The 18,138-nt window shown below is 41.3% G+C and overlaps 2 protein-coding genes across 4 annotated transcripts; one reads left to right on the top strand and one right to left on the bottom strand.

Moving 5' to 3' along the window:
- Positions 1–187: 187 nt before the first annotated feature.
- Positions 188–1,259, bottom strand: SMIM27 (small integral membrane protein 27). Of its 2 annotated transcripts, XM_031654300.1 has the most exons (3): positions 1,007–1,259; positions 531–701; positions 188–406 (listed from the first exon to the last, which is right to left on the bottom strand). In XM_031654300.1, the coding sequence occupies exons 1-2, from the start codon at positions 1,049–1,051 to the stop codon at positions 579–581; spliced, it is 168 nt and encodes a 55-aa protein (XP_031510160.1). In that variant the 5' UTR covers positions 1,052–1,259; the 3' UTR covers positions 188–406; positions 531–578. The 2 variants fall into 2 exon arrangements, with proteins under 2 accessions (XP_031510160.1, XP_031510159.1); XM_031654299.1 differs by having other exon boundaries at positions 188–701.
- TOPORS (TOP1 binding arginine/serine rich protein) lies at positions 698–12,632 on the top strand. Of its 2 annotated transcripts, XM_003911616.5 has the most exons (3): positions 698–1,052; positions 2,534–2,728; positions 8,832–12,632. In XM_003911616.5, the coding sequence occupies exons 1-3, from the start codon at positions 1,050–1,052 to the stop codon at positions 11,769–11,771; spliced, it is 3,138 nt and encodes a 1,045-aa protein (XP_003911665.1). In that variant the 5' UTR covers positions 698–1,049; the 3' UTR covers positions 11,772–12,632. The 2 variants fall into 2 exon arrangements, with proteins under 2 accessions (XP_003911665.1, XP_009186913.1); XM_009188649.4 differs by lacking the exon at positions 2,534–2,728.
- Positions 12,633–18,138: the final 5,506 nt, after the last annotated feature.

Genomic DNA, 18,138 nt, shown 5'->3' with positions numbered 1-18,138 from the left:
TACCCACCCCCCCCCCCAAAAAAAAATAAAAAGGAATCTTTCCGAGTCATTTTTAAAGAATTTAGAAACTTCATTGAAAAGCTTATTTGCTGTTAATTTTGTCATGAGAATGTAAAATACTAAAATTTCTGTTACAAATTTGCATATTAGTGCTTGTTACAAAAGATAATGCAAAAATAAACTTGGGAACTTTGCATTATGAATTTTATTTTTAAATCTACATAAGCATGAGGGAAAGAACTGTATTTTCAAAGAATTAAATCCAGAGGAGTTACAAATTTTCATTCGTCCCAAAGATTTTGTCTGTGTATTTCTTCCTTAGCTGTCGTCTTGCAGACACCATTGAAGCATACATGATGCAGCCCCAGTTGATTAAAACGATGGCAAGCAGCAACTAAACAAAAAACTGCAAAAGAGGTGTGAAATGTGCCTGATATTTCTGCAAATTTGCATACTAGTGCTTGTTATAAAGGATAATGCAAAAAATAAACTTGGGAACTTTGCATTATGAATTTTACTTTTAAATCTACCTAAGCATGAGGGAAAGAACTATTTTCAGAGAAGTAAATCCAGAGGAGTTACAAATTTTCATTCGTCCCAAAGATTTTGTCTGGGTATTTCTTTCTTAGCTGTCGTCTTGCAGACACCATTGAAGCATAGATGATGCAGCCCCAGGAGATTAAAACGATGACAAGCAGCAACTAAACCAAAAACCAAAAGAGGTGTGAAATGTGCCTGGTATTTCCCCCCGCCGTCAGGTTACCGTGTGCCATTGCTAAGGTGGGAATTAAAGTAACAAAGTCGAATAAATGGGGTTCCAGTGGCGGGTACACCCAGCTGCCCTTACGTAAGAAGCGGAAGATCGTATCCTCCAGGAAGAGGCGGAGTCGAGGTGAGGGAGTGAAATGCTTAATTCAGGAATGGATTTTGGAGTTTCTGGGTGCTGAAGAAGTAGAGCCTTTCTGCCTGCAGGCCCAAGTGGGGGCCCGCGAGCCCCGGGACTTACCACAGAATAAATCCAGTCCAGCGTGCGACGACTCACTGGCTTCATGGTAAGGAGGCGGCAGCGGTTCGCGGGAGCTGGCGGGAGTTGCGGGCCTTACAGTAACCTCCCAGGCGGTGGCTGCCCGGCGGCAGCAGCCATCTTTTAGCCGGGCACGAGCGGCCGCCCACTCGCTTCGTGCAGAGGTGTCGCCGGCCTCTTCCGCCCGGAGTTGGTGGGGGGGGGGGGGGGCGGGATCACGTGATCGGGGGCCTTGCCCGCCTTTTAGAGGGAAATAAGCGAGAAAATTGTTAAAAATTGCCTTTTTTTTTTCCCTTTTTTTGCCAACTAGATAGGAGATAGGCGTACCTCCACTGGTTTTCTTTATAGTTGCAATGCAGTATTAACGCAGGATGAGGTGCTGTCGTGTCCATTGAAAAGTTTATTTGAAAAACAATCCACGTTTTAAATATTACGTCGGGGTCTAAAGCTGGAAGAATTAATGCTTTCTCCCCCGGCCCCCCCACGCCTCTCCACATCTGATACCACACGATTTAGATGAACGTTCGCCTGTACATCTTTGACGTAAAAATACCACCCACTCTTTTGTATGTGACAGATCGTTGTGGGAACCCCTGTAAATCGAGCCGTTCTTCACAAATGTATAGCATGATATATATCTCTAAGAAGAAATATGTGGGATGCGTTACCCGCCATAATGTACCAGTCAAGCAACAAGTGTTTTCTGAGCGTGTCTGAGGTTCTTGAACGGCCGCGCATGAGATACTGAGCCCCGAGCACGGCAGTTTGGCTGGCAAGCATACCAGGTTCAGCTCTAGAATGTTTGGGACGCTCACATTTGAGGCCTGAGGAGTAGAATCTGGCAACGGGCCGCTTTAGGCTCTAGACGTTCTTTATACCTCGCAGTTATCTTAAAAGAGTTTTAGTCTAGATTTCAGGGAGTGGGAAGGGGAAGAGCGGAGAAAAACGTGGTCTGTTTAGGGAAGAGTCCAGGCCCTGTTTTGTTAGGTTGTCCTGTTTCTCCCCAGCCTGGAGGGGATCCCTCTCTGAAGATTTTATAGGATACTGGTTGGGCTCTGGTTTTGGATCCCGTTGGACTCCCGGTGTTGCTTCCGGGAGGCGTACAACAGGAGGTGAGAGACTTCAACTCCGTGTAACAGTTCCCTTATCTAGACACTAGAGACAATTTCGTAAGTTCCCGCAGAGTTTGGTGAGGTTGAAACGACATCGAACTAGTTGTCGTGTTTTCCGGGTAAGTTAGGGGCGAACATTCAGTCAGTGTCCCCAGCGGCTGAGTACCAGTAACAAGATGGGGAGGGTCGCACTGCCCTCATCCCGGGTCTGGAGCGGCGGGGGAGGGGCCGCGTTTCGGCAGGCGCGCTGAGCCCCGCCCTCGGGGCCGGCGCCCATCTCCTGCGCATGCGTGGCGAAGGCGGGTGTTGTGTTTTGACGCGCCGGGAGCTGGTGGGTGGGTCTCACTCTCTGCCCTGCTTCCGAGCTGCCATTGGTGATGAGCGCTTTGCGTCACAGGGGTCGCAGCCGCCGCTGGGGTCTCCGCTGTCTCGCGAGGAGGGTGAAGCGCCCCCGCCTGCTCCCGCTTCGGAGGGTAGGCGGAGAAGTCGCCGGGTACGCCTTCGCGGATCCTGCCGTCACCGACCTAGCTTTCTGGGCTGCCGGGAGCTCGTGGCGAGCGCCCCAGCCAGGCCTGCGCCGGCATCCTCCGAGGTGAGTGAGATTCGGAACAATGGGACGTGGGGGTCGGAAGGATCGGATGAGCTGACGCTCCCGCCTGGAGCGGCGCCTTGGGACCCGAGGGCTGCGGTCTTGGCCTGCGGGGCCGTCCGGGCTCAGCGGGCCAGGGCCAGGGCCCCCGGGCGGCTTCTGCGCGCACCTGTGGATTGGTGCGGGCGGGCGAGGGTTGCGCTTCCCACAAGCGCTCCCGAGGGGCGCGAGCCTGCCCGTGTACTGGAAAGACCTTGGTCTCAGGGAAAAACGAAAAAGCAATGAAACTGAATCGTGGCGTCACCCTTACAGGATATGTGACCTTGCCTAGGTCCCCTAAGCCCCTGAGCCTGTCTGTAAAATGGGAATAACAATATTTAAGTTCGTTGTAGTTATGTAATGCTCATGGTGCCTATCTTAGGTCTGTCTAGTGGCAGTTCTGAACCAAAGCAAACGACTATCACCGTGGCTTTTGGACTCGTCTGTGCTGTGTTAAACATTCTGAGCAGAAATTGCCCGTGACTTGTTCATGCATCCAGTTACTGCAGCTTTCCTCATGGGTTGCTGATTGTAGGCTGGAAGGGGGCAGTGCTGAGATGAGCCACATAGTGATTTAAGAGGAAAACGGAGTAGACCTTTTGATAGGTAATTTTCAAGATTATTTACGATAAATTAAGAAACAGCTGCCCGAGATTTTAGTAGTGGTGAGAACTTTCTGGGTTTTGTCCATGAAATGCAAAGAAAGCTATACAATCAGCTAAAATCAATCATGCTTGTCTGGAATGAGTGGTTTTAGAGGGGAACGGTTCCCAACCAATTCTTATTGCAGGAATTGGAATTCAATTTGATAGGATCTGGTCAGCAGATCGCATAACTTTTGTATCTTCTTTTGGAATTGATTAAAATGCATTTCAGAGAGGTACAGTGATTTCTTTAAGGTGGCAAGAGGTAGCGAACCTGTTTATTTTTAATACTTGGGTGATCTATTTCATCTACTCGTGAACGCTGTTTAGTCACTTTGCCTAGAAATATTAAGTATAATAATTATATTAAGTATGATGATTGTTTTGTTGTTACAGACTATCCTCTGTCTGGGCCCTTATAATCAGTTATGGGTGATGAGCTACCAAAATTCACTTCGTGTTCACGTAACATAGAGAACAGTGTTGAGGTCTTACTGTGCACCAAGCACTGTGCTAAGGGTTTTCATGAAATATGTTCCGTCACACAACCACCTTTTCAATTCCATTTTAGAACTGAGAAAACGTGAGATTTTGAGAAATAACTTCCTCCAGATCACACACCTAATAAGTGGTGGTAATTCTCGGCCTTGGCTCTGCGTCAGAATTAACATCACTCCTGCAAATGTAATCAGCAGATGATTAAATTTTATATACAGTGTATGCCATAGATTACTTTGGTAATAAGTCTGACTTTAATTCCACGGAGCAGTTCTACTTCGTTTATATCATTGTGCAGTTTTTCAAATATCCAGTCTCCTGAAATGTAGATTCGAGCTTCCTGATTCTTTATCTCCCCCATACATTTTCCCTAGATGTGTGTCCGTATTAATTATCTAAAATTTTCCTCAGTTGTGACATGAAGGGTTCTTATCCTTGTTAAAACCAGATTTGAGGATTTGGGAAAGGGAAGTTTTGGCTTAATCAGTTTGTACTAAAGATGGTGAACTTCATTTAGGATTTGAGAGACAGTTTAGAAAGTGCGACTGGAAGAACTGATTGTCTCCTGTGAGGAAATGAATAGTCCTAATTCCTGGAGTGCTAGGATGGAAAAACTTTTACACAGGCTTCTTACAGAACCTGAAGCACTGTGTTTTTCATCGGGTCTACCCGATGAAAATTTAAGAATTGCTACTTAAATTCAGAACTTCTCCTGGAAATCAGCCACTCTTGTGTGTGTGAGGCAGAGTTTCGCTCTTACTGCCCAGGCTGGAGTGCAGTGGCACAATCTCGGCTCACTGCAACCTCTGCCTCCGGGTTCAAGCGATTCTCCTGCTTCAGCCTCCTGAATAGCTGGGATTCCAGGCATGTGCCACCACGCCCGGCTAATTTTTGTATTTTTAGTAGAGACGGGGTTTCTCCATGTTGGTCAGGCTGGTCTCGAACTGCCGACCTCAGGTGATCCGCTGGCTTCGGCCTCCCAAAGTGTTGAGATTACAGGCGTGAGCCACCGCGCCCGGCCAGCAAATCAACGACTCTTAATCTGTATCTAGTCATCCCAGTTTTTATGCCTTAATTTGTATTTTTAAACAGCTTTGTTAAGATTACATTTCGGGCCAGTCACGGTGGCTCACGCCTGTAATCCCAGCACTTTGGGAGGCCGAGACGGGCGGATCACGAGGTCAGGAGATCGAGACCATCTTGGCTAACACCATGAAACCCCGTCTCTACTAAAAATACAAAAAAATTAGCCAGGCGTGGTGGCAGGTGCCTGTAATCCAGCTACTGGGGAGGCTGAGGCAGGAGAAGGGCGTGAACCCGGGCGGCGGAGCTTGCAGTGAGCCGAGATCGCACCACTGCCCTGCAGCCTGGGTGACAGAGCAAGACTCTGTCTCAAAAAAAATAAAAAATAAAAAAAAGATTACATTCCATCCATAAAGTTCACCCGTTTAAAGTTTGTAAGTCAATTATTTTTAGTATATTTACAGAGTTGTACAACCATTACAATAATCTAATTGTAGAACATTTTCGTCATCCCAGAAATAAACCTCATTACTGCCCCAGCAGCAGCCACCAGCCTTATTTCCTCTCTATAGATTTGCCTATTCTGGACATTTCATATAAAAGGTATCATACTATATGTGGGTTCTTGTGAATTTTTTTTCATTCATTTAGCATAATAAAAAGGTTCATCCATGTTACAACATGGTACCAGTACTTTGTTCCTTTTTATTGCCATAAAATTCCATTGTATGGATAGACCGCATTTTATTAATCTGTTAATCAATTGATGGGTATTTGAGTTTCTCCTTTTGAGGTATTATGACTAAAGTTGCTGTGAATATTCATATACAGTTTTTTGTGTGGACAAGTTTTCATTTCCCTTGGGTATATCTAGGTGTGTAATTGCTGGGTCATAGTTCGACTTTATTTGCATTTTAAAAAACATTTTAATTTAGTATTTAGTGATGATTTTGAAGAGCTAATTACTTATTTGATGATTTACATGCATTCCAATTGTTTGATGTTTCTTTTTATTTTTTAAAATAGAGACTGGATCTCGCTTTGTTGCCTAGGCTGTCTCAAATTCCTGGCCTCAAGTGTCTTCTGCCTTGGCTTTCCAAAGTGATAGGATTACAGGCGTGAGCTACCGTGCCCCGCCTCTTTGATGTTTCTGATGAAGACTGCTTGTTTGTTTATTTTGAAGCGGGGTCTCATTCTGTCGCCTAGGCTGGAGTGCAGTGGTGCAATTATGGCTCACTGCAGCTTGGACCTCCCAGGCTCAGTTAATCCTCCTGCCTCAGCCTCCTGAATAACTGGGACTACAGGTGTTCCCATCATGCCTGGCTAAGATTATTCTTTTCAGCTAATGATTCCTGTGTAGAAATATAAGAATGAGTTCTAATTTGTTTGTTTGTTTTTTTTTAACCTATTGTGGAGGACATTACCAGTCATTCATTCACCTTTTACTGTCAAAGTGGTTAACAGGCTTATAAAACTGGAGAAGGGAAGGGTAAGGTTTCATTTTTTTTTTTTTAATCATACTTTGTTGAGATTTTATTTTATTTGAACTTCAAGTTTACTACCTAATAATTCCCTTTAATACATTAATTTTCAGCTGTAATTTTTATGTGAAATGGAAGTGTTCAGAAAACACTAAAATTCTATTTCAAAGAACTAAGTGAAGATTTAACATGTATTAACTTGGAATTCACAGGTATTTTTTCCAAGTCCAGTAATCCCTTCATTATATAGAGGAGAAAACTAAAGTCCAGAGTAATGTGGTTTTCTTCACATTAACTAGATCTCGTTCTAGGTGAAGCCTGGTCTTCAATCCAGATCTTTTGATAATCTCTTCGATTCCCTCCCAACTTTTCTCTATCCCTTCCCTCCACCACACACACAGTTTCTGAACTGAAAGGTTTTTATTTTTATATGTGTGTTTCTTTAAATTTCCTGAGTGGGCAGATTAAAAAATGTTAAAAGTAGAGGGAAATACTGAGAAGATTGTGCAGTATTAGGGTTTTAGAGTGCTTATGAACAAAAAAGCAGTATGATGTATTTATAATTCTGCTTTTCCAGACCTTCCAGGACAGTGATTTTTTGCATTTTCAGTCCAGTAAATAGAAGACTAGAAATACCTGAACCCCTGAAGAAAGACTTGTTGAGCATTAATTGATTCTCTATTAAGTTATGGTTCTGAGAAAGCCAAGATGCCCTAAAGTGAGCAAGTTTAATATGAAAACTATGGTGGAATACTTGTATTTCACAGTCATGAGTTTTTGTTGTGGGTTTTGTTTATTGGTTTTTCTTATCTCTTTAGAAAATTACCATTCTGTTATTTGATTAACTTGACCCCAGTTGACTAGTGATGGAACTTCCTGTGATAAAGGAGGTGGAGGAAGATGAATATTAGGCCCCGGGCAACAAAGGGCCTAGTAGTTTTTTGTTGTTGTCTGTTTGTTTTGAGACAGAGTTTCACTCTAGTCACCCAGGCTAGAGCGCAATGGCACAATCTCGGCTCACTGCAACCTCTGCCTCCTGGGTTCAAGCGATTCTCCTGTCTCAGCCTTCCAAGTAGCTGGGATTACAGGTGCCTGCCACCATGCCCGGCTAATTTTTGTATTCTTAGTAGAGACGGGGTTTCACCATGTTGGCCAGGCTGGTCTTGAACTCCTGACCTCAGGTGATCTGCTTGCCTTGGCCTCCCAAAGTTCTGGATTATAGGCATGAGCCACTGCACCCGGCCCCCCAGTAGTCAATATATTCAAAATGGTTAGTATAAAATGCAGCTTTGGGGTTTATGAGATAAAGCTAAAATGCGTACTAGATTTCAGCTCTAGCAAAGTTTTGAGCCAATGTAAACTGATAAAACAAACTAATCTTTAATATTCTAGTCATCCTTATGGGAAAGGATAATAGGGAAGGGGACTGAAAACATGATTTCAAGATATTTTGTGGCCTGACTTTTGGATTAAAGAAAAAAAGCTAAAGGAAGGCTTATTGGGAATGCTGAAAGGAATGAGAGATAAATTGAATATAATAGTGTAGTAATAACAGTAATACAGTGTAGTAATAATAACAGCTAACATTTACTCAGCACCTGCTGTGAGCCAGGCACTGCCTCTTGGCTGCTTTTTCATTTATTATTTAATCTTCACTAAAAGTTTCCTGTGCTTTTTAAAAATTAGCTTTCTAAGGTTGAAAAAATAACCTTTCACTAAAAACCATAGGATTGGTTTAAACAGGTGAACTTTCTGGTATGTAAGTTATATCTCACCAAAGTTGTTTTAGAAAAGTACATATAAAATACTATCACAGATAAATCAGTAGTCTGTATTGTTAGTGGCATATGTATATGAAAGGTATAAAGCCGTACATAGAAATAACATCAACTGAGGACTGTGGTGTTTTTGTTTTTTGTTTTCTACAGAGTGATAGGAGGGGACGATAAGGGGCATAAGATAAGTGGTGGATACATGGATATTTGGTACTTTTTTTTTGTCTATGTCAGATATTTCTCAAATTGGTTTTAAAAAGATTAGTAGAGTGTTAAATAATATTTGAGAACTTTACTATGTACCGGGTGCCTTTTCTAAGGGCTTTTTATATCTTCACAAACCCTGTGAGGCAGATTCTGTTATCACTGACTTGCGGATGAAATTAAAGCACAGATATACTAACTGGCACATAATTACGCTGGTAGTGTGGAACTAGAATTCAGTCTTAGGAAATCTGACTTCAGAGCTTATGCTTTAACCACTACATTACTATGCTACAGTGCCCCTTTATAATACAACAGAAGTAATGGGTCACTTAAGTATTTTCACCAAAATATGTTTCAACGTCTTTATTTGCATTTTTGTTGAGACTATTTAGTCATTCGTCTGTTTTCAGTTACTGATATATTTCTTTCCCTTTTACAGATAATGGCATCAGCTGCTAAGGAATTTAAAATGGACAACTTTTCACCTAAAGCTGGCACTAGCAAATTGCAACAGACAGTACCAGCTGATGCATCTCCTGATTCTAAGTGTCCTATATGCTTGGATAGATTTGATAATGTGTCTTACTTAGATCGCTGCTTACATAAGTTCTGTTTTCGCTGTGTACAGGAGTGGTCAAAAAACAAAGCTGAATGTCCACTATGTAAACAGCCCTTTGATTCTATTTTCCATTCTGTGAGGGCGGAAGATGACTTCAAGGAGTATGTCCTAAGGCCTTCGTATAATGGTTCTTTTGTCACCCCTGATCGACGATTTCGCTACCGTACAACTCTGACAAGGGAACGAAATGCTTCTGTGTATTCACCTAGTGGTCCTGTGAACAGAAGAACAACAACTCCACCAGATAGTGGAGTACTATTTGAAGGGTTAGGCATTTCAACAAGACCTAGAGATGCTGAAATTCCTCAATTTATGAGACAAATTGCAGTAAGAAGGCCAACTACCGCAGATGAAAGATCTTTGCGGAAAATTCAAGAACAAGATATTATTAATTTTAGACGAACTCTCTATCGTGCTGGTGCTCGAGTTAGAAATATTGAAGATGGTGGCCGCTACAGGGATATTTCAGCAGAATTTTTCCGTAGAAATCCAGCTTGCCTTCACAGATTAGTCCCCTGGTTAAAACGTGAACTTACAGTTCTTTTTGGAGCTCATGGATCTTTAGTGAATATTGTCCAGCATATTATCATGAGTAATGTTACTCGCTATGACTTGGAGAGTCAGGCATTTGTGTCTGATTTAAGACCATTTTTACTTAATCGAACTGAGCATTTTATACATGAATTTATCAGTTTTGCCCGATCTCCTTTTAACATGGCAGCCTTTGACCAGCATGCCAATTATGATTGCCCTGCTCCTTCATATGAAGAAGGCAGCCATTCTGATTCTTCAGTCATAACAATATCTCCAGATGAGGCTGAGACCCAAGAGCTGGATATTAATGTAGCCACTGTTAGTCAGGCACCATGGGATGATGAAACTCCAGGACCATCTTACTCAAGCTCAGAGCAGGTGCACGTTACTATGTCTTCTCTTTTAAATACTTCTGACAGTTCAGATGAAGAACTTGTCACAGGAGGAGCCACGTCTCAGATACAAGGAGTACAAACCAATGAGGACCTAAATAATGACAGTGATGATTCTTCAGATAATTGTGTCATTGTTGGGTTTGTTAAACCACTAGCTGAGAGGACCCCAGAACTTGTTGAACTGTCCTCTGATTCTGAGGACTTAGGTTCTTATGAGAAAATGGAGACAGTGAAGACACAAGAACAGGAGCAATCTTACAGTTCTGGTGATAGCGATGTTAGTAGATGCTCATCTCCACACTCTGTCCTTGGAAAGGATGAAGAAATAAATAAAGGTCATTGTGATTCTAGTACAAGAATCAAATCAAAGAAGGAAGAGAAACGATCTACGTCATTGTCATCTCCCAGAAACCTGAGCTCATCTGTAAGAGGAGACAGAGTATATTCTCCATATAATCATAGACACAGAAAGAGGGGAAGATCAAGAAGTTCAGATTCACGTTCTCAGAGTAGAAGTGGGCATGATCAGAAGAATCATAGAAAGCATCATGGGAAGAAAAGGATGAAAAGTAAACGATCCAGAAGCAGGGAAAGTAGCAGACCTAGAGGGAGAAGAGACAAAAAGAGATCAAGAACTAGAGATAGCAGTTGGTCCAGAAGAAGCCAAACTCTGTCTCTAAGTAGTGAAAGCACAAGCAGATCAAGGTCTCGTAGCAGTGATCATGGTAAAAGAAGATCACGGAGCAGAAATAGAGATCGTTATTATTTAAGAAATAATTATGGAAGCAGATACAAATGGGAGTATACTTATTACAGTAGAAACAAGGACAGGGATGGGTATGAATCATCTTACAGGAGGAGGACTCTGTCCAGAGCTCATTATTCTAGACAGTCTTCAAGTCCAGAATTTAGAGTTCAGTCCTTTTCTGAAAGAACAAATGCTAGGAAAAAAAATAATCACAGTGAGAGGAAATATTACTACTATGAAAGGCACAGATCAAGGAGCCTGTCTAGTAACAGATCAAGGACTGCATCTACCGGGACTGACCGGGTGAGAAATGAAAAGCCTGGAGGGAAACGAAAATACAAAACACGGCATTTGGAGGGTACTAACGAAGTGGCTCAGCCATCTCGTGAATTTGCTTCTAAAGCAAAGGACAGTCATTACCAAAAATCTTCATCAAAATTGGATGGAAACTACAAAAATGAGAGTGATACCTTTTCGGACAGCCGATCATCAGACAGAGAGACAAAACACAAAAGGAGAAAAAGGAAGACCCGGAGCCTAAGTGTAGAGATAGTCTATGAAGGAAAAGCTACTGATACAACTAAACACCATAAAAAGAAAAAGAAGAAACATAAGAAGAAGCATAAGAAACACCATGGAGATAATGCTTCACGTTCCCCAGTTGTAATTACCATCGACAGTGACAGTGATAAGGATTCTGAAATAAAGGAGGATACAGAATGTGACAATAGTGGTCCTCAAGACCCTCTACAAAATGAGTTTTTGGCTCCTTCCTTGGAACCATTTGAAACTAAAGATGTAGTTACAATAGAAGATGAATTTGGTGTGCTGGACAAGGAGTGTGATATTGCTACACTTAGTAACAACTTGAATAATGCCAACAAAACTGTAGATAATATTCCATCTCCAGCAGCTTCAGTTGAACAAACTCTCGATGTAAGAGAAGAGAGCACCTTTGTTTCTGATTTGGGGAACCAGCCCAGTAACATTGTGTCTATTCAAACTGAGCCATCAAGGCAGTTGCCATCTCCACGGACATCATTAATGTCAGTATGTCTTGGTAGAGACTGTGATATGTCTTAAAACTGGCCAAAGCATTTCATTGAGAATTCTGATGGTATAAAAAGAAAAAAGGAAGAATGTCATCTACTGCAGTCTATTTAAAGATGACGTTTGGTGAAAACTCTCTTCCTCACAATATTTTAAGTGATTTTTTTTTTTTTTTTGGTGTTAATTTGTAAAAATCATTATTTGTTCAAAATGTATGTCCCACCCTCAAAGATATGCACTTTTAAGTGAAGAAAATGATACTGCTAGCAGTTTATTTAAAACTTGGGGTCCTTTTTAAATAAGAAAAATTATATAAATTTTAGAAGTTATTTCATAAAGCCATACGGTATTGACATATTTTTAAGGTAGTCAATGAGTATTTTTGAATTTTTTTTTTTTGAGAGTTATTCTGGAAATGTGTTATAAGCTAGGAGAATCCCTTTGGACAGTCTTTATTTTTCTTAAAAATTTATATGATTCAAAACCATTTCTTCAGGTTAAATTGAGGCATTTTAATCTGCACAGTTTATCTTCTGCCAAAATAAAAATTTACTATTTCCTTTATATACTTGTTTATCTGGACTGCTAGTAAAACAAATGTGTATTCAACAAAAGAAAAATAAAACACACTTTCAAACAAGAATCAGACATTTTCCTATGCAGTATTTTTTTTTTTAAGTTTATTTTAGTAAAGCTAAAATCTTGAAAGTAGCTAAGGGCTTAATTATCTCATAAATACTGACCTTCAGGTGAACAAATACTTTATAGTTTTAATTATTTTAGTTTTTTGAGTATCTCATTTGCTTTTTATCATCAGTAAAAACAGCATTTAACTTGCTAAATAAACATGAAAAATCCTTGTCATACTTATTTTACATTGGTAGTTCTTTTATATAAAGTGGTTATGTTTTCTCTTGTTTTAGGGATGATAAAATTACATCTATGCTGATGTAGGATTGCCACTGAACAGTGGAGCTTGAGTTGAATCTTAATTCAGCCTTCAGTTTGCCTCTGCCTTGTTCCCATATTCATTCTTTATTCAGTAGAAATTGCAATGCCTACTATGTGGCAGGTTCTGCTAAGTTTTGCTTTTTGTTTTTTTGAGTTGGAGTCTGGCTCTGTTGCCCAGGCTGGAGTTCAGTGGTGCAATCTCACTTCACCACAACCTCTGCCTCCCGGGTTCAAGCAATTCTCCTGCTTCAGCCTCCGGAGTAGCTGGGGCTACAGACACGCACCACCATGCCCGGCTAATTTGTGTGTTTTTAGTAGAGGCAGGGCTTCACTATGTTGGCCAGACTGGCTCAAACTCCTGACTGTGATCCACCCGCCTCAGCCTCCCAAAGTGCTGGGATTACAGGCATGAGCCACCACACCCGGCGGTTCTGCACTAAGTTTTATCAAGAGAGCAAAGCAGATATGCTCCTTGCCTTCATGGTGCTTATGGACTGTTAAGACAAATATTTATGTAAGTATAACATTATCATATGTTCTCTGAGGAAAAAGTATAATTCCCTTAGAAGTGAATGGGAACCTAATCATGATTGGAAGTAATAGTTGAATCTAGAAAACAAGCCAGCATTAACTGGGGGGAGGAATTGCTGTTGGCAAAGGATTCAAAGGCTGATGAAGAGACTAGTATATTCCAAGAACTAACAGCAGGATTAGACAAAGGACAGAGGGTGGGAACAGTCTTGGTAGGCCATGTTTAGAATCTGTTTATCCTAAGGACAGTAGAAAATTGTTTAAGGAGAATCTAAAATTGATGTTGGCAATTTTTAAGTAAGCTCAGACATTGAGAAATTGTGGGAAGACTATAGTTGATCAAGAAATACACATTTGAAATTACTTTGTAGTTACAGTGTAATTTTTCTTAAGTATTAAAAAAAAAAACTATTCCACATGGTAATTTCACATCATGTTTTCCGTTAAATATTTAATGAAAACAATACATGGCACCATCATCCTTTTGGGTGTTGAAGCCAAAAATTGCCAAGTCTTGATTCATCCCTGCCCTTCAGCCCCCCTCATTCAGCTTTCAAATCCTTAGCACTAATGATTTTTATGATATTTCTATTGTGTCTATACCATCCACATCCAATCTGGGTAGCCAAGATCTCTCATCTGTGCTACCATAATGGTCAGCCTGCATTCATTGTTGGTCTACACCCACTCCTTCCCCCATCCATTTGTGATGCAGCACTGAAAAGATTTTTTTTTCTCTTGAGACAGTCTTGCTCTGTCACCCAGGCTGGAGTACAGTGGCACGATCTCGGCTCACTGCAATGCAACCTCCACCTCCTGGGTTCAAGCGATTCTCCTATCTCAGCTTCCTGAGTAGCTGGTATTACAGATGCCCGTCACCACGCCCGGCTAGTTTTTGTATTTCTAGTAGAGATGGGGTTTCATTATGTTGGCCAGGCTGGTCTCGAACTCCTGACCTCAGGTGATCTGCCCGCTTTTGCCTCCCAAAGTGCTGGGATTACAGGCATGAGCCACCGTGCCCTGCTGATCTGTGCCCTGATAATGAAAATTTCATTTCATCCGCTTCTTAAAATCCTTCAGTAGCTTCCTATTTTCTTAGGATATTAAAAGCAGACAAAAAATCCAACAGCGTGATATGGTTTATAGATTTCTGCCTAATTAGGCTCTGGCCCATCTTCAGCATTTCTGTCACTTCATTTGGGCTCATGCCACGCTAGGCTGCTCCAGGGCTATGGCGGTGCTGCTCTGTACTACATGAGAGCTTTCATTCGTGGCAGTTTTCTTCTGCTGGAAACTGAACTCCACCCTGGCTAAACTAGATTTGTTAAAAGTGTGCCCTCTTCCCACCACCCCAAAACTGCTTCAGACAACTCCAGGCTCCTTCAGACCACTCATCACAATTAGCAGTTGATTACTAAATGTCTTATCTCCCACCAGTCGGAAAGTTCTGTGAAACTGTATCAGTGTACTGCTAGATTCTTTCACTGCTTGACAACCGACATGCTTAAAACACTGAATGAATGGGACCTGGAAAATTTGAAAATGGGCTCAGGCCTGCTATAAACTTTTAGAATAATAGTATATTCTTTTAATATGTTCATCTGAATTCAGTGTCCATGCCATTTTATTTTACCTTGGGTTCTCAGTGTAGTGACTTTGTCATTTAATCTGTGTAAGGAAGTATAACTAAACCATTCATGCTTGCTTACTCATGATCATGATCCTGAGGTTCACAACACGAAAATTTGTTACTACTTTTTACCTCCTAGTCCAAGTAATGAAGTTCAATAGTCCCAAATTTCTAGGCTAGCCAATCTAAAGGGCCTCCCTAACTCATCCAGTCTGTAGTAAAGATGTGCAGTGTGCACAAAGGGGCTTACAGGAGGCAAGCTGACAACTCACACTTGCTGGGAATTCTTCCCTTGTGAAGAATAATTGCAGTCCCCTGCCAGTGTAGGATGTAGACACACTGAGCAAGCCAGTAGCACATTTCTGGATGCAGAAAAATTTTTGGAAGGCACTTGGGGGTGCTGGAACCCAAGTGTGATCTGGTTTAGGCTGTTGCCACTCCCAGTATTCCTACCAACAGGGGCAAGGAATGGGAAGTGGAGAGGGAGAGGTTTCCCTTTATCAAAACTCTTGATTTCCTCAGCATTCAGTGTGGATGCACCATTTAGAAGAGTATATAGAGTTTAGAGGGGTATAAAATCAAAAGAGTTTTTTGTTTTGAAACTTAATGGGAGGGAGAGAGGAGCCTTTTTTTGGGAGAGAGCCCCTTGAGAACTGTTTCATTAGGTTGACTAAGGAAACAGTTCCTGAATGGGAAAGATGGTCCAGAGAACAGAGAAATAAAATTAGCAATGGACAAGCAAAGACAAGTCTTACTATAAAACGGCAGGAGGTAAAAACAGAAAAAAAAGTGTTTGTGGGTAGATGCATTAAGATGAGGTAATACATGCCCTAAAGCCTCTCCTTTGTCTATGAAATAGAAAGAATGCCATCTTCTGAAAAGGTTGGATCATGAGTAGGATTGAGTTTGAGAGGAGTGGAAAAAACGCCCCTTGAAAGGCACAAAGAGAAGGTTAAGAATCGCTGATTAGTGTTGAGGCCTCACCTGAGATGGGATATTTAAATTTGTGGGACACTATGATTTGTGACTTCTTTTTGTCCCACCAGCATTCAACATTGGAGGAAGCAGAAACTAATGTTGGACCTATAGTATTCATTTAGTATTTGTACTGAGCAAATGAATAAATGGATGGATTTATTAGATGTTCTGGATGTCAGCAGTAAAAGGATGGGCAAAGGAGTTGAGGGATAGAGTGGTGAGAGTAGCAGAATTGATGCATTTTGTTATCTGGGCTGAGTAGGGAGGGAAGTGAAGCTATGAGATGGCCAATGTACTTGGAGAACAGAGAGATTATCAAGGGATTCATTTTCCAATGGGGTTCCAGTAGATACAAGGGCAGGAGTAAGAAGACAAATATATATATATATTTTTTAGAGAGTGCCTAATTGTAGGTATTGTTGGAAGTAGGTGACTAAAATTGAAGCAGGTGGAGCTGAAGGTAACTGGAATTGAGAATAATGATCTGCGAGGCTGTAGGTATATCCTCAGCAAGAAAAACATTCTGTGATGGCAGGAGATACAGGGTGGAGAAGAAAATAGTTGTGTTGTGATTTTATCTTCCTTTAACTATATTTGTGTTCCTCCACAGCAGCTGGCATGCAGAGAAGATTTAAAATGTGTTGAATAAACGATTATTTCCTCATTCTTGGTTCTTAGTCAAAACCTAAATCAGTTATTAGAAAACTGTGGGATATGGCCATTTTTAAAAATACAGTAGGATTAGTAGTTACAATGTCACAAAAATTGGTAAGTTCTTTCCTGTTTTACCTACAAAGATATTGGGTGATCGTAAATACCATTGGATCTGTCCTTGAAGAAAGCAAGAGGCAAGGAAATGGAGTTCAAATTAGGCTAAGCTCTGAAGCCAAATTCCTACCTGTAGAATCCGTAACTGTGGTTGCTCCAGAACATTGGGTAATATAATTTATATAGACACAAGGGGGCAAAGTTAGGGATCTTGTACAATTTGCTTGGAGTAGGCTGGTTCCGGCTTATCTGCATGACTATTTGCACTGTAAATAGGTAAATAGTTCTCTCCTGGACAAGGGGATATCCCTTTGCTTTTCTATCTGTAAAACTCATTTTTTTTTTTTTTTTTTTTTTTTTGAGACGGAGTCTTGCTCTGTCGCCCAGGCTGGAGTGCCGTGGAAAACTCATTTATTCATCAGGCATTGAGTACATAGAGTCCAAGAGTATTCTAAATGCTAGGGATATAAGGATGAATAGGATGGAACCAACAGGAATCTTAAAGAAGGTAGGAATGGAACAATCAGATTTGTTCTTAAGAAACAACTAGTAGTAATGTAGCATAAGGTTTGGAGTAGGGAAAGCCTCAGAAAAAGACTTTAAGAAGCTCTTGTCTTGACGCAGTGGTTCATGCCTGCAGTCCCAGCACTTTGGGAGGCTGAGGCAGGAGGATCGCTTGAACCCAGGAGTTTGAAGCTGCAGTAGCTTCAAGTAGTAGAGATATATTTCCTATCTCTAAAATATATCTCAATTAACTTCTTACACTCTCTGCCACAATGTCCTTATCTATGCCTCTCATCATCTTACTTGAGGGCCATTGCACTCCAGACAGGGTCTCACACACAAAAAAAGGAAAAAAAAAAAAAAGCTCTGAAAAGTAGCTCAAACCAGATATCAGAAGGGCCTGTACAAGAACAGGGATAATAAGGATCCAGAGAAAGGGCTAGATTGGAGATTTCTGAGGTACACGAGACAATATTTAGGTACAATTTAGATGGAGATGGGCTGTGTAGGAGAGGGAAAAGTCTAAGATGACCAGACCTTTTTTTTTTTTTTTTCCCAAATGAGAGATGCATGGTGATACCAGTATCTATGGTGAGAAATACAGGAACAGGAATAGTCTGGGGAAGAAAATGAGTTCAGTTTGAAACTAAGCAGCCTAGAGTTGTGCTATAGTAGCTGCTAGCCCCATGTTGATATCGAGTACTTAAAATGTGGCTGGTAAAACCTAGGAGTTGAACTTTAAATTTTATTTAGTTTTAAGTAATTTAAATAGCCACTTGAGGCTAGTGGCTACCGCATTGGTCAGTAGAGGTATACAACATTCCCACTATCACAGATGAAATAGAAGATACTCATCAGGAGGAAAATTTCCAGTGGGAATCTGAAAATTGGAGTGTGAATCTTGGAGGCAAGGTTGGGGCTAGAGAAATGATTTAGGAGTTGCTGTGAAACAGAGTAGTACTGAGGCTGTGGGAGCATGAGATACTCCAGAGAGAGGAGGTAGAGCAAGAGAAGCAGACATAAGTGAGAATACTAGGG

Source organism: Papio anubis, chromosome 13, assembly GCF_008728515.1.
Source record: "Papio anubis isolate 15944 chromosome 13, Panubis1.0, whole genome shotgun sequence".
Lineage (NCBI taxonomy): Eukaryota > Metazoa > Chordata > Mammalia > Primates > Cercopithecidae > Papio > Papio anubis.
Note: the sequence above shows the minus strand (reverse complement) of the source record. Positions and strands in the feature narration are given on the sequence as shown.

Coding starts and splice junctions, on each gene's coding strand:
- TOPORS (XM_003911616.5), top strand. Junction 2,729..8,831: donor CTGCGCCGGCATCCTCCGAG/GTGAGTGAGATT, acceptor TCCCTTTTACAG/ATAATGGCATCAGCTGCTAA.
- SMIM27 (XM_031654299.1), bottom strand. CDS start 1,051: ATGAAGCCAGTGAGTCGTCGCACGCTGGACTGGATTTATTCTGTG. Junction 702..1,006: donor TGGACTGGATTTATTCTGTG/GTAAGTCCCGGG, acceptor TTTTTGGTTTAG/TTGCTGCTTGTCATCGTTTT.